Here is a 22,306-nt window from a genome sequence, read left to right as displayed (position 1 = left end):
AGCACTAAATATATGATGAGATAACTACTTGTACATACCTCGAACTCGACGCGACCCTCGACGACAATCTGCTCGATGCCCTGGCGGATGGCGCCCAGGTTGCGCAGCTGGTCATTGATGCCCTGACGCACAAAGGCGACCTTGGCCGTGAGAACGGCGTCGTCCTCGAGCAGGCGGCGGGCAGCAGTGACGATGTCATTGGCGCGGTAGACGTCATGGATGGAGCTGAGGGAGCGCTTGGACGAGACAAAGTGAGCGACGAGCTGCTCGAGCGAGGGCGGACCAGTGTCGAGGCTGGCGGCCGAAGCCGCAGGAGAGGGGGACGACGGCATTGTTCTTGTCGAGGTGGATGAAGTGCTCGCGGTGCTGTTGTCGAGTGGCCTGGTGGGTCGCGCGGGACGGAATCCGGGGTGCAGCCGCACTAGCCGCTTTGGGCAACGCCGATTCGACTGCTGAGCTCTCGGCCTCTTGTCTTCCAACACCAACACAACAAGCCAACAAGAAAAAAGTGAAATCCGAGAACTAATTCACATCTCTAGGTATCTACCGAGCTATACGTGTCTCAGAGACCGCTGATGGCCTCCTTCATCACCTTGGGGACCGTCTCCGCCGCATCGCCCTGGAAGAACCAATCCTGTTCCCGCAACCTCTGGTTCGGCACATCCTCATTAGGCCTCTCGATATTGAACACAGCGATCCTAGCGCCCAATGTCCTCGCCGTTTGAATGTATCCCGCAGCAGGCCACACAGTCGAACTCGTCCCAATAACAAGCATGAGATCTATCTGCCCGTTGGTGGCCCACTCATCAACCCGTTCGAAGGACGACTGCGGGATAAACTCGCCAAACATGACAACACCGGGACGGAGAAGCGACGAGCACTCTGGGCAATGTGGGAGATCTTCCGGCGCGACTTCTCGCATCGGGGTTTTGGGATCCGCGAGGTCCCCTTCCTCCGGCTGCGCCAAGGCCGGCACGATTGGATCCGTCATGTTGCCCGTTTCGGTGTAGTCGCACGCGGCGTTTGTGCATTTGACGTCGAAAAGAGAGCCGTGGAAGTGTTGCAAATTGGTGGCTGGATGGTTCGCACGCTCAGACAGACCTGGTGTCGACGTTAGCCGTCCATTGCCGTCTCGATACGGACCAAGAACGTGAGACTCACCGTCAATGTTCTGCATGATGGTGAAGAAGTCCGCCTTCTTGCTCGCCAGCTCCGCCAGCGCAAAATGCGCTGCATTCGGCTCCGCCTTCAACGCACGGTGGCGCCGATAATTGAAATTTTGCCACACCAGTGACGGGTTTTGAGAGAAGAGTTTCATACTCGAAATTTCTCCACCATACTCGCGCCAGAATCTACCGCTTCCACGGAATGTCGGTATGCCAGACGCAGCCGACATCCCGGCCCCGCAGAGCGCCAGTATGCGCTTGGACGACCTGAGATGCTCGGAAAACGAGGCTATGTCGGCTTGTGAAATCTCGCCTGCTGGTTCCGGTGCTGGCCGCGCTTGCTCAATCTTTCTCTGCTCCTGTACGCATTTCGCCCTGAGCTCCTCGGCGAAAGTGGCGGGGAGTTGGGGCCGGGAAGGGGTCGTTGACGGTGCTGCCGCAAGAGTACTCATTGTTGGATATGGTGATTGGTGAATGATGGGAAAATAGAGCGCTGGCAATCGGGTACATATATACAGAGCCGTGTCTGCCTATGGTGTTGCCTAGTGAGTGGCTGTGCAGCAAGTGACGTGGCGCGCGCTAGTATACAGGTAAATATGTAACCATTGAGAGGTGCATGCAAGGCGCACGCAAGACGCCCTAGTCTAGCTAAACTTTATTTACTTTACTCAGGAACACTGATACCAATTCCAAATCTCTTTTGTCCGCTACTACCACTCCCTGCCACCACTGTAGACGGAGCTCTGAACGAGGCGCAGTCAGTCTCTGTCTGTAACTGTCCCGTTGAGAGAACTGTCGAATTCGGGCTCAGGTGGCAGAGGGGCCCGGCAGTGGATATGCATGACCTGAGCGATGAGCTGGCGGTAGAGATGTTCCATTTTTTGGAGGTTGGGCACGTTGTCTGAGCCGCTGAGCTCTTCAATTAGAGTCCCTTGGTACCCGTAAATCAATGCGCCGAAGAATGCGGAGATGCCGTGGTCTAGAGTGATGTTTTTGATGCTCAAAGCGGACTCGGTTCCAGGAGCCGGGGGAAAGAGTGCAAAAGTTTTGTTACTGAGGATGAGATGACCTATCCTCGGGATGAACTTGTTGCAGACCTCGACTGATGAGAAAAGTTGACATTATAGAAGGCGCATTGGTAGTTTCGTGTGTATTTAGGTCTACCCTATAGGCAATAGGGCTTAAAAGGTTTATTGTCTCCAAATAGTAAGCAATCCCTTATCTGCTTGTGGAAAACAAAAGTAGTTGTTGAAATTATCCTAATGCGCTTTATATTACAACACTGACCTTTCCTTATGGACGCATGTGCCTGGTCGTGAAACATGCTGATAGGCAGCAATGTGATCTTCTCACCCCTGCATATGCCGTACAACGAACAGGTTCTACAAGGGGGGGATCTTCGCTTGGTCTAATTTTTGTACGACTTTTGTCGCCTTCTTCGCCCACTGTTGCTATTTGAACGCTGACGTCTTCAGAAAGTCACTGAAGCAGTTCCGAGCAAACCGCTCGATTACTCCCGAACTTGACCCGCGATAACATTTTCCCTCCAGGACCAAAGACCCACGTATGTTGCCGCAGGTCCAACAAGAACTTGGCCAGCGAGCACGGCCAATGCAGCTTTAGTAGCCTGTCCGGTCAAGACGTAGCCGAGCCTGCGCAGCTCATACACACTGTACAGACACCAGATCATGACCGCGGCAACGTACAGTAGCAGGTCGAACTTGAAGAAGAGAGAGAGTGCCTCGGATGTACTGGTAAGAGCGGCGACCGAAGGGCCAAACGGGTTCGGTAGGTTGGCGAAAACGCTTGCAAGTGAAACTCCTGGGGTCGCGTAGATATGGAAAAAGGTGCAGATGTGCACAGTCGCCGTGGCGAAGAAAGCGAAGCCGTAGCTGACCTGAAGTGGCGTGAGGTCCTTCTGTGCGTACATCTCAGTCTCGAGCGGCGGGTGTCCTTCAATGCGTCTGACCGCCCATGCAATGACGTATGTGAGCAGCGCAACGTAGACAGGATACGGCTGCCAGGCCGCGACCATGGTCTGCCACAAACTGGTATCGGCGATTGGTGTGAACATAAGGACGGTAGGAATGACGTAGCCAAGACAGAGGGCTGGGGTGATGGCTTTGGCAACGGAAGAGGGAAGCGGTCTGCCAGTCGTGCGCGTGTAGATAGGTGTGCTAGTCGTGTAAACACTAGCAAGGAAGTACAAAGGTGCGACCTTGCCAATGCCCAAGAGCTGCGAAGCTACGCTGAAAATAACAGGCCTAAGAGATGGGGAGTTAGCATCTGTAGGGTTATGTTTCTACCAATGCAAGAACATATCAGCTCTGGAAAAGCCTTACCAAGAAACCAGGCTGTAGATATTGCCAATACGGTAAGCCTCAATGGTCCAGATCAAAGCTGCCGGCATAATCATCGCCATGAAGTACGTGCACTGCAATCTTACGTTTGGGTCAGTTCCAGCGACGCCCTCGGAGAATACAGCGACGAGAAGAGACAGCAAAGAATCAAGCTTCTCGAAGCCGGTATAATACTGTTTGACGGGAGAGCCGGCGAAAGACATGGAGTCGAGATCCGAAGAAATCTTCAGTGCTTGCTGTGCGATGTATAGAACCGTTCCAAGCGCTGCCACAACGGTTGACCGAGATAACCATGTACAGCCCAGAGGCTCGCTCGGCAACTCATCCTCATAGGGGACGAAATGAGGGAACTTCCGCATGGGCAGCACCGTCAAACGGGTAGCGGGTACGGATCCCGTTACGAAACGGTCAATAATGCTTTCCAGATGAAGCCGTGGCACTAGGTAAGTAGCCATCAGTCCCAGCAACGGTGTCTCCATGGCCTCAAGGCGCTGCTGGGCATGCGATGCTCGTATAAGTGACCAGACCCGGTCCTGACGCAGCTCTTGCGCATGGCTGAAGATGGAGTGGATTTCGGCGTCGGAAAGGCCTCCAGGGTTGTTCTTCATCCCATTCACCAGACCATTTACAACAGCAGCTGCAGTCTCAACGGCGTTGTTGCCGCCTTGTCCGGAAATTGGCTGAAACTAGGTTATGTCAGTGCGCCGGTTTCTTTGTCATCGAACTACAGTTTGCAGTACCTTGTGTGCAGAATCTCCGATCGTGACGATCCTCTTGAAATGCCATTTTTTGAAAGAATACTCAGGCAGATCGGTGAGAATGGATATAATACGGGTATTATATAAGTCGCGGAATTTGAGTTCATCGATAATGGGATCGTCCAAATGTTTTTTCACAAGCTCTTCCTCATCCTTTTTGGAGTAGCGGGGAATGTCCTTGCCGTAACGTGTCCCGCCAATGTTTTCGAAATAGAACCAGTAGACGCGATCTCCGGGTCCGGAAAAGACGAGGTATGAGGTGTGCTTGCCGAGGATAGTATGGGTGTTGTCAGCCGGGAAGCCTTTCATCATCGAAATTCCGAATATGCACTTGTAATCACAAGGCATGGCTGTAAGCAGGTTTAGCGAACAATTTCCAACGTACGGGGTTCTGAGAAAACGAACCCGATTCTTCTGAGGTGGGGATGTATCCTGGCTCCATCGAATTGGCGATACGCCACATCTCTTTCCTGACGTTGCTATGGATCCCATCGGCGCCCACTAAGATATCACCAACGACGGTCTCATCGTCGCCCGTACGTACTTTCACTTCGCCCTCCACCTGCAAGACTTCCGCTACACGCTTACCGACTTTGATCTTGCTTTTGTCTTTCAAATTGTCGTACAGCGCTTGGATAACCATTCGCCGGTCACAAAAAATGAGTGGATAGCCATGTCTAATACCGCATTAGAGGTTGTCACCCGGAGAGTAGCGAGGAACTTGCCGTTTAATGAGATGATCAGACAAGCCGGAAAGCTTCAAGAGCTCTTTCCCATCAGGATTGCGGACATGAGCATGGCTGGTAGGATTTTCAATAAGGGCTCTGAGTGCCGGGTAGCAACCAAGTTGGTCAAGGACGCGCAACGAATTCGGGAGAAGGGCGATGCTAGCGCCTACTTGTGGTGAGATCTCTGGATACGCTTCAAGGACGACGTAATCAATGTCAAGCCTCTCCAACATGTTGGCCAAAGCAAGGCCAGCTATACTGCCGCCAGCAATAATGACCCGGAAATTTTTCGAAGCCATGGTTGTGGCGATAGCAGGGAATGAGAAGAAGACCGAAACTTGAAACAACAAATTCAAGAAGGAAGTTGGTACTTAAACCTGCCCTGGCGGCCTAAAGCCGCAACTTTATACATTTCTTATTGGTGCTGGAAAACTCTGAAGCGGAGTTGCCCTAATTTGAGGACCCGCTAGGTCACGCCGGAAATATGCACTGACCGTAACAAGGAAGCAGTGATAGGTAGCCTGATGATGTGCTTGCCAAAGCGTCCGCGGAGCGACGCGAACACGTGTTTCAAGAATGGTACGACCACTAGTGGAACAAGGGGTCGCCCGGTCTCTCCGCATGCTATCCATGGGCGGAAAAGGAGGCGGCAATACCACGCATGTTGATGTTGATGTCGACGCTGTTCGTCGTTTCCGGGGTTTGGCCGGCAAACGGCTATCGAGGGTGACTATCGGCTATTGCACACAGACCAACAACATAAACGCGACTCCACACTTCATCACGATAAACGGCCGGAACCCTTCCCCTGGACAGAAGCTAAAGCGGCATACGGGCCGTGGCGCAAGTGGCACTCCCTCACATCTGCTCTGGTTCATGAGCCGTGTAGCAACTTCCTAATGCGGCACGTTGATTGGCCATCAATCCTTCGAAGACGCGTGTTCGCGACCAGGAATCGAGGCCAACCTACCTATCCAAAAGCTATTGGTTAGGAACTGTCAAGACTGTACCTAGAGGACTAGTTGTGAAACGGCTAAAGTTCGGGACAGTCCGGAGATGATCTTTCCACCTCTGCCTCAGACATCCACTGATCCAACCGTTCGTCGCCAATCAGTTCCGGTAACGGAGGCCATCATCAGCTGTCAGCACCTTATCGCAATGTCCATGTTACCGAATGCGCAGCAAACTCCGGCAGTGCGGCATCCCCGTCAGGTATGGTTAAAAACTGTTCTGCACCACCGGGAAGTCGCCCCACTAACGAGATCATCAGAGAGCTTCGAGAGCCTGTACCATGTGTCATTCGCGAAAAACCAAATGCGATGCACTTGAGGTAAATCCTTGTACTAGATGTAAAACTGCCGGTTTGTCGTGCGAATTGTGAACCTCGCATCGAAGCGGGTCAGTACACAACAGTAACGCCACTTCTCCGGGCCTGGGCTGAAGCTGGTGTAGAAATACAAATGCGCAAAGCTAGCGAAGTTAGGACCAGAAGGAGTCCTGTGGATACCCAGACGTTACGCTATCAGCGGGAAGTCTCTCAGGGTCCTCGTCTCGATCCCCTGTCTACTCCCGGCCCGTATGCCCGGGAAGACCTCGTGCGGTCCTTCGAAAATTTCCTTGAAAACCCAAATGGAGTTGACGTCGGACGTGGTGGAGCTATCGTGCATGCCACCGACAACAATGCCCTGTCATCGGTACTGAATACAGCTTCTGGGAATATTGACGATAGGCGCCGCAACTACCACCTTTATGCAGCTCCAAGCCCATCCACCGGGTCGCTCGGGCGATACGGTGATTCCCTAGAGCAGCTCGACCCTATAACTCGCGATTTTCTCCTTGCTAAACGCATCCTGGATCTACCCGAGGCCCACCCCGTAGATCACTTGGTCTAGAAATACTTTGACCACGTGGATCCTCATGTTCCGCTGATCCACAAAAGATATTTCCAGAATAAGCTCAAAAGAAATGAAGTATCTGCGTTGCTCATGTAGAGCGTCATGTTTGTTGCCTCCCATTTTGCCGATGACATTGTTGCAACGTCACAATGGGCGACTCGCACTGAGATGGCTGCATCTTTCTACGAGAAGGCACGTTTGGTAGCCGACTTCAAGTTGGAAAAGGATCAAATTACGCTTATTCAGAGCTTCGTTCTATTAGGGGAGCGTTGGGTGCGTTGGACAGCCTGATAGATGAAAGGAATCCCCGATACTGGATGAGCCGAATCAACGTAGCTGTGATAATAAGGCTTCATCGAAGGTAAGTCTTTTCAGGCATAGTATTAATGTGTGCTTACTCTGCTTTAGAATAGATACGCTTTAGCTTTCCAAATCAAAGGCATTGCTTTGGAAACGCATCATTTGGGTTGTTTTGGTAGGTGCGCTCCGGATGCTTCGCCAGTTTCTGCTGCCCTTAAATTACTATAGATGACTAACGAATTAAAACAGGCATGGGGTCGGTACACCGCTCTCGCTGTGGGCGCCCCTACCCTAATAGATAATAGACGGACCGATGCAGACTCCGCTTCGCTCGAAGAATATTATTTCGACGAGAGTCCAGAAGATCCTGCTGCGGATCGCTATACATTGCGATCCCTAGAAACAGCCTAGAAACAGTAAAATACTCAATGACGATAATTGTCAAAGCAGAGTTCTATCTGCAGCTCATGATATTTGCCAGGTAATAAGCTATATCCGTACCCATGAACCTTTTTTCACCATGTCAGATCTGGCTGTAAGTTTCTCAAATCCAGGAGCCTTGTCTCCAAACTCATCTGCCAAGCTGTTGTTGATCGCTCACCGATGTGTTTTTCTATACAAAACAGTGTTTCGGGAGTATTCCCACAATGGCATTTCTGCTGGCAGATTGTCGCAAAGTTTTATCCGCATCAGGCGAAGCACCGAATTCAAGTTCCTTTGGACTACTTCGTCAGTTGATTCGCGACTTGACTATTCTGGAAGACACATGGGAAGCCCGCAGGCTGGTTCCGCGAGCTATTCCATATGTCTTTGACCAATCTTCAGAATAAGGCAAACTGCCGCGATACTTCAGATATGCCAGAGGGTGGACTGCCCTCGGATATTATATATACTGGAAACGGGCCCTACTCTTCGTGCGCTTCGCCTGGCTCCCTATATGATAGCACGCGAGAGCTATTCCTGGACCTTGAAAGCCTGCTGAACTGGAACTCTGGTGACGTGCTTTTCTGGAACCATAACTGCTCCGCTTTTGGTATAACGGGTGATCGCTCGACTCAGAACTTTACTGAGTAATCGTTCCATGTAAGATCTCCATTATATTTTGTTTTCGAGGGCGCCGGGCATTGAACATACAGGAACAAGTCGATGTATTTGGTAAGGACTTTCTAATATGTTATTCTTCCCGCTTATCACTACCTTTTACAATTTCACTATCGCTGATTATCCGGTTGTGTAGCTGTCCGCAAAGATATGTGGGGCCCCGTTTAAGGCGCGCCGCTTACCGTCAGCTGCTCGCTGCCTGCTGTTAGTCTGTTCCTGCACTCTTTCTGCTCACTTGACGTATGTAAACGGGGTACAGCTGATTACGTACTACGTAGTATGGACTAGTAACCTAGTGCGCTGTAAGTTCTATTTTTAGTTTGTGAAGAAATTAGTATTTAACCTTGCTGACTGCTGACTGCAGTCTTTCCACGAACATCTACTTCGATTTGAATCGCGCCTATCTTTAGATACTGTGCAGATCAACGTCCCGCTCTTCTCTAAAATGGATCCGGATATGTTCACAAAGCCTTTTCAGCTCACAAAGGCAATGCGCCGTGATCTCTACCCCGCAGTAGACCCGCACAACCCGAACCTTAGCGCCAAGGGCAAAGTCGTCATTGTCACCGGCGCCGGCGGCGGTATCGGCAGCGTAAACAAGCTCAGTCAAACCATAACGATGATAGATAACTAACGAACATATGCAGAGCGTAGCCAAAGCCTGGGCTCAAGCCGATGCTGAAGCCATTTTGCTCGTTGGCCGCACCGCTTCGAAGCTTGAGGTCGTCGCTAAAGAGGTCGGACCTCGAAGTGTGGTAAATGTCACGGATATGACCAGCGAGAAGGACGTCGAATCCTTGTTCAAGACTGTCCAAGCCAAATATGGCAGGTTGGACGCCCTGATTAACGCCGCCGGCAGTGGACATCCTGGGCTCACTATTGCTGAGATTGAGCCCAGCGATTGGTGGCAAGATTACGTATGTATCCGACCGTAAGAGAAGACGAGCGCGTGCCATGACTGGCGTACACGATGGCTGATACAGTCCTGGCCGAACAGGAAGCCACCATGAAAGCGACATTCCTAGCCACGCACTTCTACGCCAAGTTCTTCAATGGCAGTGGCACTATCATCAACGTCGTCTCCATCGCAGCTCTGATTCCGAAGCCTAAAATATCGTCATATTCGTCGGCCAAACTTTCTCAAATCAAATTCGGTGAGCTCGTTGGCCTCGAGTTTCCCGACTTGCGCGTCTTCTCAGTACATCCGGGCATAGTCGAGCCTGAGAACGGAAGGGGCATCGACATTCCTGGTATTGAACCATTTGCCAAGGACAAAGCTATTCTGACAGGCGGCTTGTCGCTGTTCTTAGCCACTGCTAAAGTCGATAGGCTGGCTGGCATGTTTCTTTCTGTCAACTGGGATATTGACGAGGTGATGGAGCATCTGGATGAGATTGTTGAGAAGGGTCTGCTCAAGCCTGTAGGCATTCGTGCGCAGTTGGGACCGGGTGGGCATCCTTGGAGCAAGTGAGAGTCGAAGACACATGGCCTTTCACTTGTCGCTTTTGAATAGTAGCATGTTGATGTTGCAACAATTTCGAATCAGACACCATTGGATCTCTTTCAGGATGCTTGCAGGTACTGCGTAGACTTAAGGCTTGCGCCCAGGTCAATTAGATAAGAAAAAGTTAGGAATATGGCTGATGCCTACAGGGAAGTTGGGATCATCTCTTCATAGGTAAACACTGTGGCTGCAATCTTTACAACACTACCCGGAACAGTCGAAAAAGTTGTCGAACACCCGGTGTTTCGCAACAAAGACTTATGTAGTGCAAGATTAAAGCTACTGAAACGGTCTGTTTGACAAAAGTCGGTAATGCAATTTTCCAAAATGCTTCCCTGCGCAAAATAAAGCATTTAATCAAAAGCGAGCCGATTCTGCTAAATTTCAAGCTAAGGAGCTCCCACAGATACGGCAACGTCGAAGCCGTGATGCGACTGCATCGCGAGCCTTGGGACCTGTACGCGAATGAAATTGGCCCTGACAGCGGTGCCGCCTTAGATTGGGCTTGCATATTGGTGCTCGAATACCTTTACGCGGACGATGACGATACTGCGCTCCGGTTCCATTACAGTATTAGAAATTTTTTGGAACCGACGATTTCTACGATAGAGAATTCTAGCACCTCACTCGACATATCCAGGGACACGAACCAGGATCTGCCCAGCTATAGGAAAACTCTGATGTTATAGCCTATAGGTTGGGATAACGTGTCGATTTCAGTCTGTAAGACGATGCTGGTCGCCATCCATTAATTCCTATGGCGATATCCAAACGGTGAATTTTGCAGATTCCAGTGTGCTATGCTCACTTCGGTCGCACACTGCTTATGGTGTTGCGTATAGTGTTGCGTATGTTATTGCGTAGTAGACGCGCGGCGTATACTACTGTTTAGGTTTTACCTTTCAACTCAACACTAAGCTTACTAGAAGCTTTCGTAGCTATATAACGTTCACCAACTACCGCTCCCAGCATACTTCTATCCTCAAGCAGGATTTAACATACTCTATCAAATATTACTTTATTTTCTAGACATCTTCTAGTAAGTATTGTTGACCAATAGACCACGAAAACCTTCGATGTTAATAACAACAGAGAAGCACAATCATAGACCAAGACCAAAGCTCCCATCAGCCTGAATCCCCCGTAGAGGGAGAAACTAAAAGACCCAAAACACCGCCAAAGTCGCCTCAGCCCAAGCCGCCGCCTGATCTAAAGCCTCCTCAGCCAAAACCACCACAGCCGGAGCCGCCGCAGCCTAAACCACCTCATCCTAAGCCGCCATCGTATCCGCCACTTAATGAGGAACAAGCTGGTATCACGAGACTAGTCAAATGTTCTCTGTATTGTGCTTTTATAAACTACAATTGCTGAAATTAAAGATGGGTGATACTGCGCTTGGAGATGTTTCTTTTAGTTACTATATAAATTGAATTCTCTAGGTTTATCTACTCTTTTCGCCAGATTACAATTCATGTTATAATGTTTCTTGCTGTAAGTGTGAGTAGGCGTGGTCTCTAGTGCTAACAAGGCTGAAGGCGGCTTAGATATCGACTTGCGAACTACGAGAACAGATGAGAAGAATAGCAGCCGCCTTACAATGTTGAGCGGAGCTTTCCGAGCGACACATCCACGCCCAGACAACTATGCAATAACTTTTCTGTGCGGTCGGCCTTGCGTTTATGTCTATTGTATACAGGGCCTGTACGTATGCATGTCTTATCGAGACTGAAAAAACGTCGCCATTTCGTCGCTTTTTCTGCATAATCGATTTAAGGGATCTAAAGTACCAGAGCCAATATAGGGACCTATAACTAAAAATACCTTGTTCAAGTAGTGTAATGGATGTCTCACTGGGTCCTATGATGTAAAAGGTGCCAGTGGTAAGCGCGGTGGATGATTGCGAATATGAAAAAGGAATGGAGCTCAACATTTTCTTCAGTATCTATTGTGAATCTTATAGCAAGGCCAGAACTCTGTCTTGCTTACCATGAGAGCATTCGTCCAGAATAATGCAGGGTATGGCCGCATGGCGCACGATTGATTTATACACGGCCTTGTCTTTAAGGCATTCTGGCGCTAACCTAGCGCAAATCTATCTAATATTTTTTTATTTTTTTATTTTTTTATTTTTTTATTTTTTATTTTTTTTTTAAAAAAAAAAAATAAAATAAAATAAAATAAAATAAAGTATTCCAATCATGTAACTACCTTGGCTTATGGAAGCCTTGTCTTCTCTACAATCAAGAAATCAAAAGGCATTACATGCGACAAGCAGCCAGCTACCTACCTGACAAACTCCGCTTCGCGGCCTTCGCTTTCATCCAGCGATTAGTGTCTTGCGCATAAATTCGCCCAGCAGTATGCAAGAGATGCGCTGCTGTTCGTCAACCAGCGTTGGTGTCGGTGATGTGACTTGCTCTACTATTATAAGATTTGAGGGAATCCATGTACAGTTTTAGGAAGTGATCATTCTACAATAAAAGCTTATCCATCTCGCTAGTATTCTGGAGATTAAGGCTCCCCACACACTACTTATTACTTAGCCTAATAGTAACACCGAGTACCATGCAGTGGCGTGAATTATAAGCGCTAAATAATACATTGGGGGCCAAAATAACGGATTTAGGCATGGCAAAACGCCACTTTCCAGCCCCAAGGATGAAACGCTCGCCCCGTGAAACTAATTTTAACTTTGTACTACCGCTACTCAGCCACCAAATAATAAGGTACCTAAGGCTACTCGCTATCCGAATGTTTGTTTATTCCGACATCCTTCTTTCCCCCCACGTCGCTCCCACAGTTGTCCTACAGAGGCGTTATGGCAGCTTACCAACCCGCAGCCAAGTCTGATTCTCAGAGGGTGAAATGGAAAATTCACTGGATTCCTCCAGCGATTATGGTATCTTTGCTTATTGCAGGGATTGCCTTTGCCGTTGGGCATCATTTCTTCTATCAGTCGCTGGACGACACACTCGTCACCTCTTCCAGCCAGCAAAAATGGACGATTCGAATTGGAACGGGCATGGCATTCCTGGTGAAAGCTACACTTGCAGCCGCCGTAGGCGTCGCCTTCACACAGTATTTGTGGATGATCGCTAGAAGAAAGGCAATGGCCGTTGGAAGTTTAGATTCCATGTTTTCCTTGACAAGCAATCCTTTGTCGTTCGCAAACTTGGAAGTACTTTTCAAAGCAAAGCTGCTTGTTCTGCTTGCGCTAGCTTCATGGTAAGTGCTTCTGATCGGCCGGTCTACTTGCAGATCTCGCGCTCATCGTCGTACAGGTTCATGCCTCTTATCGCAATTGTCACTCCGGGTACCATCTCCGTGGAAAACCGGATGGTCACGAACACGACGAATGGTCGAGTTCCTTTCGTGGCCTTTTCCCGGTCCGAAGACGTCTGGTCAGATTATGTAGGAGAGTCTGGTTCCTTTGGGACTGTTGGTAGTGCTTCGCCAGCAGTTACCCGCCTCCTGTCGGCTGTTGCCTCCTCCATGGGTATTATTCCAATAACGCCTCAGTTTGCCAACTCGTCCTTCACACTGCATTTTCATGGACCAGCACTGAAGTGCGAATCTCTGGCAGACGCGAAGAACAATGACCAGCCAGTGGGGGACTGTAGGAATTGCACGTCACTGCAACGGCTCTGGAACAGCACCATGAAGAACAGCAATGCTGCACAATACATTTACTGGCAGTCTGCAGCACCCGAGGATTCGCATAACCTGTTGTTTATCCGCACAGGCACGGGAGTGCATGTCGGAGGAACCCCTAGGTATAATAGCTGCCAGCTTTGGAATGCTTCTTACACTGCACAATTTAATTTTACGGATGGCGCACAGACGACCACGATTAAGGATCTAAAATACGAGTCCACGATGAACTATACTTCGTCGACGTCTTTCGGAGAGCTCCCACCCGGCGGGAGAGCATATCTATCCATGTTTCAGGCAATATCCACACTGTTGTTTGGTGAAGTCGGGATCACGCAAGGACTTTCATCATCTGGAATGCTGGGAGCAGACCTGCCCATCGTCGGGACTGGTCTAATGGCATGCCCCGAGATCCTGGCCGACTGGAAGTACGATGACAAGGGGACGACACTCGATCAGATCGTATCACCGTGGATGTGCAGAAAGAACTCTGTACCTGCAGCCGTAGAGGACCTGTTTCAAAACTTCACGCTGAGTTTGCTGAGTAGCCAGTTCCTCAATGGAAACACCAGCACGGACATTTATGTCTCCTTTCCGAGGAACTTCTGGAGCTACAATCCGCTTGATTTGCTTATTTCCTACGTCGTCGGTGTGGTCGTTGCTCTGGTAGCTATCATTGTTGGTTTCTGGGCGCTTTTCTTGAATGGCTATAGCGCGGGTTCATCCTTCTCGACCATCCTCCTAACTACAAGGAATCCTAATCTAGATGATATTGCAGCGGGACAATGCTTGGGGTCACAGCCCCTTGACCGGAATTTCCAGAAGATGAAACTGCAGTTTGGCATTGTGGGCCGTAAAGACGGAGTTGACCATGCTGCATTCGGGATTCGAGGGACCGTCAATAAACTAAGGAAAGGCCAAGAATGCAGCTAAGGTATAGCAGTTATAGCTCTTAACGTCCAGGATAAATTGGCGGCGTTGGATAAATCGACGTCCTTTAGCTCTCTCTCTCTCTCGAATATATGCTTTGCTTTCGCACTATGGAAATTCAAGTCTGCTGTTATAAAAGCTTAATACCAAACCTACTATACTATGTATTACACTTGAGGCATGGAGACAAGATGATTTCAGAAGAGTTAGATGTCGCCTCGGAGCCGAGAAGGATCCTAGCCAGGCGCTGGTCCTGGTTCAGTTTAGGCCGTCGCTTACCTGTAACCTAGGTCTAGTCCAGTCCCTTTCCATCAACGTCAACGCATCTCTCCACACCCCCACACCCCCACACCCCGCCATGTCTCCCGCACGCTTGCATGACCTCGACCGCGATGTTTTGTGCGATTTGTTAATCCTCAGCCCCGATCTCACTACACTGCGCTGTCTCATCCTCACCCATCCCATCTTCTACCATGTCTTTTCCAGCCGCCGTCGCCTCATCGTCAGGCTTGTCTACAGGAGGCAGCTGAGTCGCGCGTCCAAGCAGGCCGTTGTCGGCGCTGATATCTTCATTTCCAAAACTACTTTCGCCAACAGCTTGGACAGCTTAGCCCTGCGCGAGGCCCTCTGGCCCCTTCTTGAGACGCGACTTCCGGCCGACACGTCCATACGCTAGGCTACGGCACTTCTCGCAGAGTACCGCAAGGCCAACCTTGAAAGCGATGCTTTAGCCTTTGCTACTCGTACCCTCGACGCTATCATGGCTGAGATGCCGCAGGAGCTTTCCGCCGCTGCATGCGGCTTTGCCAGAGCTGTTGTCCGGACTTATGTGGCGGACAATCGCACCCGGGATGCATTGACTGTGCAAGAGACTGTACGAAGCCGTCTCGACCCGCACAAGCCTCGTCACAGCATTTGGTCCAAGGAAATTTCTGCTTCGTACCGCAATGCCGGTGACTCGGAGGCCGTACTTCGACTGCATCTCGAGTCCTGGGAGCTCTACGTGGCAACCCTGGGCCCTGACAGTGGAGTAGCCTTGGATTGGGCTCGCGGAGCTGTGTACGAGTATCAACAGGCGGGTGATGGTGATGCAGCGCTACAGTTCCATCACAGAGCCAGAAACCTCCTTCACCCAACAACTGCCAACTATGTCGCTTGGTCGCGCCAGCTGATTCATATGTATCAACGCCAGCAGATGCAGGCAGAAGCTCTCGCCGTCACCGAAGAAGTGTTCCAGCATCTTACTCCACATGATACTGGATACAGAGCATGGGCTGCTCAGCTGTGCGAGCAGTATTATGTCCTAGGTAGGAACGACATGTCAATTTTAGTCTGCGAGACCACATTCGCCGCAATCAGTCAATGTCTGCAACAGCACCCTAATGATAACTCTTGGAAATTCCACGCTCGTGGAGCTCGCCTGGCGTTGGCTAAGGAATACAGACGGGCTGGGAAGCCTAACAGGGCGCTTGCAGCTGAAGCGCTGTGTGAATAATGTAAAGAGCAGTGTTCTCGTTCTTTTTGTTTTTATTTTTATTCTTTATTCTTTTCTAAGATCTTCCCTTTATTAAGTCCCTAATACTGTGTCTAACCTCGGCATGCAGTGTACTCTCTGTTGCTCATCCTAATGGTAGCCTGCTTACAGGTGTAGACTATTGAGCGGAACACTAGATAATGGGCGCGTTTACGGTCACGACAAGGCTGAAGACAACCTGCAATGCTGACTTTTAAACACCGCAAATGAAAGAGAAGGATAACTGCTGCCTAGTAATGTTGGAACGGGGCTTCGGAGCAACGCCTCTCAGCCGCGACAACTGGCGCCTTGTGTCCACGGTCAGCTTCTTGCAGAATATTTCTCATAGCGAGATCCTAGCTGCTGCATCTCCACAAGTGTCATGCGCTGCTGTTGTATGCCTTGCAATTATGCGTGTTCCATGTGTCGCTGCCCAAGTGGCGCAATATTGGCTTGGCAGCAGGCTCAGCACATTAGCTCACTACAAGGCTACAAACATCCTGCTACTGCTAGAAAGGCGCCGAATACCATCAAACGTCCATTTGACAGCTTTTATCTTTTATTTCGATCATGGGCTCAAGAAGAGCCGCAGGCGATTTCGCTCCTTTCAAAAAGGACACTCAGCTTTGTGATGATTTGGATGACTGCGAAATCACATCAGCTGGTGGGGTAATCAAGCCGCTTCGTGCAACAATACCCGGTCGGCCTTGCGCTTTCCTTAACGATTTCGGCGGTGTCGAACGATTCCTCTACCAGGAATTTGTTGCACCTGACCTCGAAGATATTGCACCACACCTCTGGATTCTATCAACACAGTCAAGCTCGAATATAAACTCTCTACATCGGCAAAAGATTAAGGGTAGAGAGATTGTCGTTACGGAAGACCCTCGCTTGCACCTGGTCTGGATTCATGATCGGATTTTCATCAAGCCTCTCCCAAAATACATCCTGTCTCATGCATTTTGGAAAATGTTTTTTTCAAAACAATCCTTTCGTATTAAAGAAAATCGCGAAACAATCCTCCAGGCTACTAAAGGGTATCTACGGACATACCGATACCTGATCTGCCACGAATCTGACTTCCTTATTGCTAAGCAAGACCATTTAAGGCTCATACCCCCGGATGTCGAGTGGGAAGTCTTTTGCCGTTTTATCGCCGAGATTGAGAAAATCAGAGATGAAGACGTGTCCAAACGCTACCTATATGGTGAACTTCGACTTTCTCGACTTAATCTATACGCTCCGTTGTTACTACACAAATTTTACTACGAGCAAGTCTATGGGCAGTACGCAGATTACTTCGCCAGGTTGTATGGACCAATATTATTCGTTTTCGCGATTGCTACAACAATACTCAACGGGATGCAAGTCGAATTGGCTGTCGAAGAATCGTTGCCACAACACTGGAATTCTTTCTGGCCTGTTTGTCGAGGGTTTAGCATGCTCAGCCTAGTCGGAACAGCGCTCATAGCTTTGGCCTTCGCGCTTCTTTGGCTATGGATGTTTATTGACGAATGGCTGTACGCGATAAGACACCGGTGGAAAGGCAATAAAAGCCACAACACGTTGGATTGTTAACGTGGTCATGCATACCTACGTAGCTGCAGTGTGCCTCCACGTTGCTTTGTCTGATTGGCTAGAGAGAACAACCTTAGGATCTGTTTGTGACTTCGGGGGCCCTTGGCAGCTAGATATTAGCTTACAATTAATCATGTGGCAGAATTTAGCGCTTACTTGATCCTTCAGCCCTGCTCTGTCATAGATATATATAATACTCGCTACTGTCGTCCTCGACTACGTCCTACCTTAAACAATAACTCAAATCAATTCTTCAGAAGCAACTCTTATTCACTTGATTTCGTCAATTCGAGCCAGTAAGTATTGACCTTTTAATAACTCTCTATGAATGCTAAGTTAAACTAAAGAAGACATATTGCCATGGCTATAGACAACAGCCAATTACGGCCCCCTGTGAAGGGGGAAAATACCGGTACAACTACAACAACAACTAGTGGTACAAATGGCTCAGGGTCGGGAAAAAAGAAAGGGACGGCCACCACCTATCCGCAGCCTACAAACCCACCTAATAGCAATGGGGGCCAAGGTTATCGCACATAGTAATGAATACAATAGCTTGAGGGATATCAAATCTTATACACATATCTATAACAAGTATAGTATAGACTTATAGAATTTTGTGTGCGAAGCGGGAGCTATACTAGTACCACTCCGCTGAGTCCTCGTTCGGGGTCCAGTATATATCCTTATCCACACCATCTTCAGTGTTGGTACGAATAGTAACGCGACCAAACCTTTCCAAGATATTTAAGTACGCTGCATGAGTTTTCTCCGTCCACTCAGTAAGGTCCCCCATAGAATCTTCATCGTCGGCTGCAACGGACTCAAATCTGTTTTCAGAATTATACATCTCATAATCTGGGAATATCTCCTCTGCACCCATTTCCAACAATAACTCTGTCATTTCGTTATTTCCGTTTCTTGCGGTGTAGCTCAACATCCTGTGTTGATCAACATCTTGAGCATCCACGTCTGGATAGTGGCGCAGCAAGGCTTGGAACGAAGAAGTGTTGTTTGTATAGATTGCGTTCCAGATAGGATTTCCAGGATAACTCCACGGGTTACTACCGAACAAAGCCATTGATGCTCCGAGCGTAAATAACCGCTCAATCACTTTACCCGGATACCATGCTGCAGCTAACTGCAGAACATTGTTACCGGGCGGGGATATTGTATCTGTTTCGACGTGCACTATGTTTAAGATGTCAAGAAATTCCAGTAGAGTATGCGTTCGTGTCCCTTCGAAGGTTTGGGCGCCATGAAGAAGATAAACCACCGGATTCCAACCGTGGCAGCTGACATGTGTGCCGTCGGCTTTCCTGTGAAGTAGCAGACGTGTGATATCGTACATGCCCAGGTATAGCGCCCGTTGGAGAGGGCTCCTAATTCCTGTAAGTAATGCAAGCCAAAACACTTTTAAGGTCTAACATACGTTTGGTTCCGACCAAAAGTTTGGTTGACGTCCGCACCCTGATCTAAAAGAAATCGGACTAGTTCGACGTACCCGCCTTCTATAGCAAGCTACCAACTCAAAGTAAGCATATTAAATACGTTAGCTGGAGATTTGAAAGAACTCACACATAGAAGGCTTTCGTTGGCGCAAGTGACATCGTATACGCTTGCAGCTTTTTCTCGAAAGAGCTTCCTAGCCACCTCCAACCATCCATACTTGCATGCTTGGATTATCTCGGAATCATTTGGGATTATATTTAGTGGCATCATCAAGTTGGAATGCAAGTCCGATACCTTCCATGGGTTTTGGGTGAATCGGAAAGTGAAGTCAACCGAAATGAGGCGCGTACGTCGATTCGGTGGACGATACCTGATAGAGACTGAAAAAACGTCGTCCTTACGTCGCTTTTTCTGCACAATCGATCCAAGGAATCCAAAGTACCAGAGCCAATATGGGGACCTGTAACTGAAAATACATTCATCCTGTCTATTTCGTTCTTTTGGCAATGGGCCGGAGAATGAGAGTTCTTTTGCCACCAAATCCGTGTGTTGTTCTAGATAAAACTGTAATTGCTTCGAGATTTGGTCGACACCCTTGGTGGGCTTTTGGAGGCCGATTAAAGTATTCTCGTGTCCGAGGGAGGAGCCCGGAAGGATATATTCGAATTGGTTTGTACCACTCCTTATAAGTAGTGTAATGAAGGGTCTTGGTGTATTGCCCAGGGTAGACCCACAAGAGTGAAGTTGGTCGATTGCCGTTGTGTCTTGAGTCTCACGGCTGTGCTTATTATCTAAAAGATATAGTTAACCTACATGGTACTAGAGTCCGAGCAACGGTCAAGATGAAATATTACACTGAAACCGGGCTAAGGCAAGCCCATGAGATGAACCAATCATGCCTTTGAGCACCTCACTCACTGTCTCGAAATCTTCCTCCGTGGGCTTCGCAAATTTGTTCATATCAAAATGCGTCCGAGATAAAGAAAACTTGCTTGTTCCCTCGGAAAGATCGAGACAGCCGGAGCTCTCGTTCACCACAAATCTCTTCCAAAATAGTTAGCAGCTGTGATGCGACTGGGCTTCTTTGAGACTCACTGTGCGATCCTCTTTTCCCACAATCTTGCCTATGTTACTTGACTTGAGCTCGTAGAAGCAAGCAACCTGAGCCTTGTTTGCCAATTTTCGTGTCTTTCCGAACTGATCGACTAATTCCTGAAGAAACTCATTCCCCGGCTCTAATATTCTTAAGACATCCGGCTGTACCTCGTCTTCGTGATATTCACTTCGTGCTGCCTCTAACATTTCCATTAAGCTCATTCCTTCCGCCCCTCGAAACGGGGTGCCGAAGAATAGCAGACCGGTGGTGGATATGAATGTTCCTGGCCATTCGCCAGTATCATATCTGGCATCGAGAAGTGCCTGTGTATCCTTAGTTGCGAATAATTTTGTTTACAGGGTATTGGCAGACCTTCAGAACAATAAGCCCTCCGAAGCAGTGGGCAATGAAAATCAGTGGGCGGTATGGAAATTCCTAGCTAAGTTAGCTACAACAAGGTTTATGTTGAGATATATGGTACCACTCTTTTCCGTTTTAATGCAAGAAGCAATCGATGTGCCACTACCGAAGCTTTCTGCCGCATCGCGTCTTTGCCAAACCACTGGGACTGGTACCCATATCGCATGATTCGCAAGTTTGGTGCTAAAGCTCGCAGCATGTTTTCTTCGACTAGCCAGTTCGTCCATCGTGGATTATCCGCTGTGCCGACATTTCTACACCAGGTATCGTCTGGATGGGCTCCGATGCCGTGAATTGCGACGATGCTATAATATTCAGCATGACATAAAATTACAAAAGGCCATAAGAGCAGATGTACTCAATAACATCGACCGCTTCTGGTGGTGCTTCGTGAAGCACCTTCAAGCCGATGTCGTCGTGTGTTACCGACCGGACCTTGTTGCGTTAGCCTGCTACGTTGAGAACTTGAGAGCACATTTAATGCAGCTATCAGTGCTTATAGAATGCCTTACCATCGTGTACTGCTGTATGGTTAAGTTCCTCACCGCGTATACGTGCTAAGGGAAATTCAAAGATATAGGTAAGAATTTGGTGAGAAGTCATTCAGGATAGTAGGGTGGTGTACACTTTACTACAATAGCCGTACCGCATAGCCTCTTTACAAGGCTGAGACGCGTGCCTAGCTGAAGGAATCCTGTAGCTGCTTATGGAGCCAAATTTGCTGACCGGCGTCTGCATGGCTGGAGTTTTGCACTTTTTGTGACCTATCATCCCCAGAGCTGGTTGCGCACCTTTTGCTGGCCCAGTCGCTTCGCGCCAACATCCTTGTAAATTCATACCCAGTTCACCAAGGATCACTCTTTCCATCCGCAGCACAAACTTTAATAGGCAATAATAGCGCCACAATAAGGCTAAGAAGTTGGGCATCTGCTCCTCGCGCGTGCTGACGAGTCGCTTATGCGCAAGCCACCAACCTCAACACCTGATTGCGCCTCTGGCACAGCCTGCTGCTAGCCCTCACCGGTATGCTTACTACTGCCGCCTACTGCCTGTTACTTATTGTGTCGCTAAGCCTCTGTTGTCGGTCTCTAGTGACTATTACAGCGGAAGCGTATTGGAGATGTGATCCTTTTGTTTGCGCTACGGACATATATGTCATTTCCTAAGCTAATACTACTCTAGTAAACCACCTTAATTCGCGCCAACCCGATCTGGCTGCAGAAAAAGTGCTAATATACTTCTTAGCCTGTATAATATACGAAACGCGACTATAGGCGAGCGACCCGGTGTATAATTAATTGAGTACGACAACTTTCTCGAGGCAGAAGGGAACGCAATAACTAGCGCTCCTAGGGACCTAAATCCGGCGCTAAACGAACCGGTATAGCTAGCTTATCTACCCCCCTAACTTATACTAGGCCCTAGGCCTTAGTTATTACGTTATAACCGGAAAATATACTAGTCTCTCCCCTAACCTAGCGGGAAAATTTTTCGGCGTTCTTTACTAAGAAAAACTACTCCTATAGAAACTACCCGGAACTATAACTTCGTAACTAAAGAGGTACCTAACTAATCTTAAGATAGAAACCTATCCCCCTAATATACGGGAGGATCTCTCGACGCCCCCTTTAACCCGCCTAAGAATTATCCTATCCTCCCTAATTCTAACGGACGAAGATATAGATATAGAATAAGGGCCTTCCTATTAGAACGATAAATCCCTAAATATTATCCCTACCTCTATCTATAGTAAGCGCTAACGGGAGAATATCTTCGCCTTCCTAGCTATACTAGATAAAAATACTAAAAGAACCCGCTATCCTAGTAACCTTCCCGCTCCTAAAACCTCTACTA

The 22,306-nt window shown here is 48.7% G+C and overlaps 9 protein-coding genes across 9 annotated transcripts in view; 5 read left to right on the top strand and 4 right to left on the bottom strand.

The window, feature by feature from the left end:
• Positions 1 to 332, bottom strand: part of K452DRAFT_232874 (uncharacterized protein) — a gene marked incomplete at both ends in the record, with an annotated part of 2,200 nt that extends 1,868 nt beyond the window's left edge. Inside the window, one exon of the mRNA XM_033537265.1 lies at positions 39 to 332. Coding sequence (XP_033394632.1) covers positions 39 to 332 — 294 coding nt within the window. The remainder of the gene's footprint in view (positions 1 to 38) is intronic.
• A 183-nt stretch (positions 333 to 515) lies between these two features.
• K452DRAFT_320585 (uncharacterized protein) lies at positions 516 to 1,634 on the bottom strand. Its single transcript, XM_033544335.1, has 2 exons — positions 1,162 to 1,634; positions 516 to 1,101 (listed from the first exon to the last, which is right to left on the bottom strand). Exons 1-2 carry the CDS (start codon positions 1,616 to 1,618, stop codon positions 563 to 565), a joined length of 996 nt encoding a protein of 331 aa, XP_033394631.1. The 5' UTR covers positions 1,619 to 1,634; the 3' UTR covers positions 516 to 562.
• A 756-nt stretch (positions 1,635 to 2,390) lies between these two features.
• On the bottom strand, positions 2,391 to 5,655 carry K452DRAFT_320584 (uncharacterized protein). Its single transcript, XM_033544334.1, has 5 exons — positions 5,010 to 5,655; positions 4,690 to 4,961; positions 4,267 to 4,634; positions 3,509 to 4,212; positions 2,391 to 3,430 (listed from the first exon to the last, which is right to left on the bottom strand). The coding sequence occupies exons 1-5, from the start codon at positions 5,309 to 5,311 to the stop codon at positions 2,677 to 2,679; spliced, it is 2,400 nt and encodes a 799-aa protein (XP_033394630.1). The 5' UTR covers positions 5,312 to 5,655; the 3' UTR covers positions 2,391 to 2,676.
• An 817-nt stretch (positions 5,656 to 6,472) lies between these two features.
• Positions 6,473 to 7,618, top strand: K452DRAFT_360685 (uncharacterized protein; the record flags this gene model as incomplete). Its single annotated transcript, XM_033546360.1, has 5 exons — positions 6,473 to 6,886; positions 7,004 to 7,180; positions 7,209 to 7,268; positions 7,332 to 7,382; positions 7,457 to 7,618. The coding sequence occupies 5 exons, from the start codon at positions 6,473 to 6,475 to the stop codon at positions 7,616 to 7,618; spliced, it is 864 nt and encodes a 287-aa protein (XP_033394629.1).
• Positions 7,619 to 8,321: 703 nt separating this feature from the next.
• K452DRAFT_254914 (uncharacterized protein) lies at positions 8,322 to 9,941 on the top strand. The gene is made up of 5 exons (XM_033538339.1): positions 8,322 to 8,362; positions 8,445 to 8,610; positions 8,673 to 8,900; positions 8,956 to 9,225; positions 9,306 to 9,941. The coding sequence occupies exons 3-5, from the start codon at positions 8,754 to 8,756 to the stop codon at positions 9,777 to 9,779; spliced, it is 891 nt and encodes a 296-aa protein (XP_033394628.1). The 5' UTR covers positions 8,322 to 8,362; positions 8,445 to 8,610; positions 8,673 to 8,753; the 3' UTR covers positions 9,780 to 9,941.
• Positions 9,942 to 12,630: 2,689 nt separating this feature from the next.
• K452DRAFT_275818 (uncharacterized protein) lies at positions 12,631 to 14,467 on the top strand (the record flags this gene model as incomplete). Its single annotated transcript, XM_033539254.1, has 2 exons — positions 12,631 to 13,037; positions 13,094 to 14,467. 2 exons carry the CDS (start codon positions 12,631 to 12,633, stop codon positions 14,394 to 14,396), a joined length of 1,710 nt encoding a protein of 569 aa, XP_033394627.1. The 3' UTR covers positions 14,397 to 14,467.
• A 686-nt stretch (positions 14,468 to 15,153) lies between these two features.
• K452DRAFT_360682 (uncharacterized protein) lies at positions 15,154 to 16,074 on the top strand (the record flags this gene model as incomplete). Its single annotated transcript, XM_033546359.1, has 1 exon — positions 15,154 to 16,074. One exon carries the CDS (start codon positions 15,154 to 15,156, stop codon positions 15,886 to 15,888), a length of 735 nt encoding a protein of 244 aa, XP_033394626.1. The 3' UTR covers positions 15,889 to 16,074.
• Positions 16,075 to 16,476: 402 nt separating this feature from the next.
• On the top strand, positions 16,477 to 17,484 carry K452DRAFT_275814 (uncharacterized protein; the record flags this gene model as incomplete). The annotated part of the gene is made up of 1 exon (XM_033539253.1): positions 16,477 to 17,484. One exon carries the CDS (start codon positions 16,477 to 16,479, stop codon positions 17,482 to 17,484), a length of 1,008 nt encoding a protein of 335 aa, XP_033394625.1.
• Positions 17,485 to 19,992: 2,508 nt separating this feature from the next.
• Positions 19,993 to 20,896, bottom strand: K452DRAFT_233233 (uncharacterized protein; the record flags this gene model as incomplete). The annotated part of the gene is made up of 4 exons (XM_033537290.1): positions 19,993 to 20,229; positions 20,405 to 20,467; positions 20,514 to 20,757; positions 20,811 to 20,896. Coding segments are annotated over 4 exons (630 nt in total), but the record flags the coding sequence as incomplete, so codon positions are not given.
• Positions 20,897 to 22,306: the final 1,410 nt, after the last annotated feature.

This window comes from Aplosporella prunicola, assembly GCF_010093885.1.
Source record: "Aplosporella prunicola CBS 121167 unplaced genomic scaffold K452scaffold_21, whole genome shotgun sequence".
NCBI classification, from domain to species: Eukaryota; Fungi; Ascomycota; class Dothideomycetes; order Botryosphaeriales; family Aplosporellaceae; genus Aplosporella; species Aplosporella prunicola.
The sequence above is the reverse complement of the archived record's forward strand: the minus strand, read 5'-3'. Positions and strand labels throughout refer to the sequence as shown.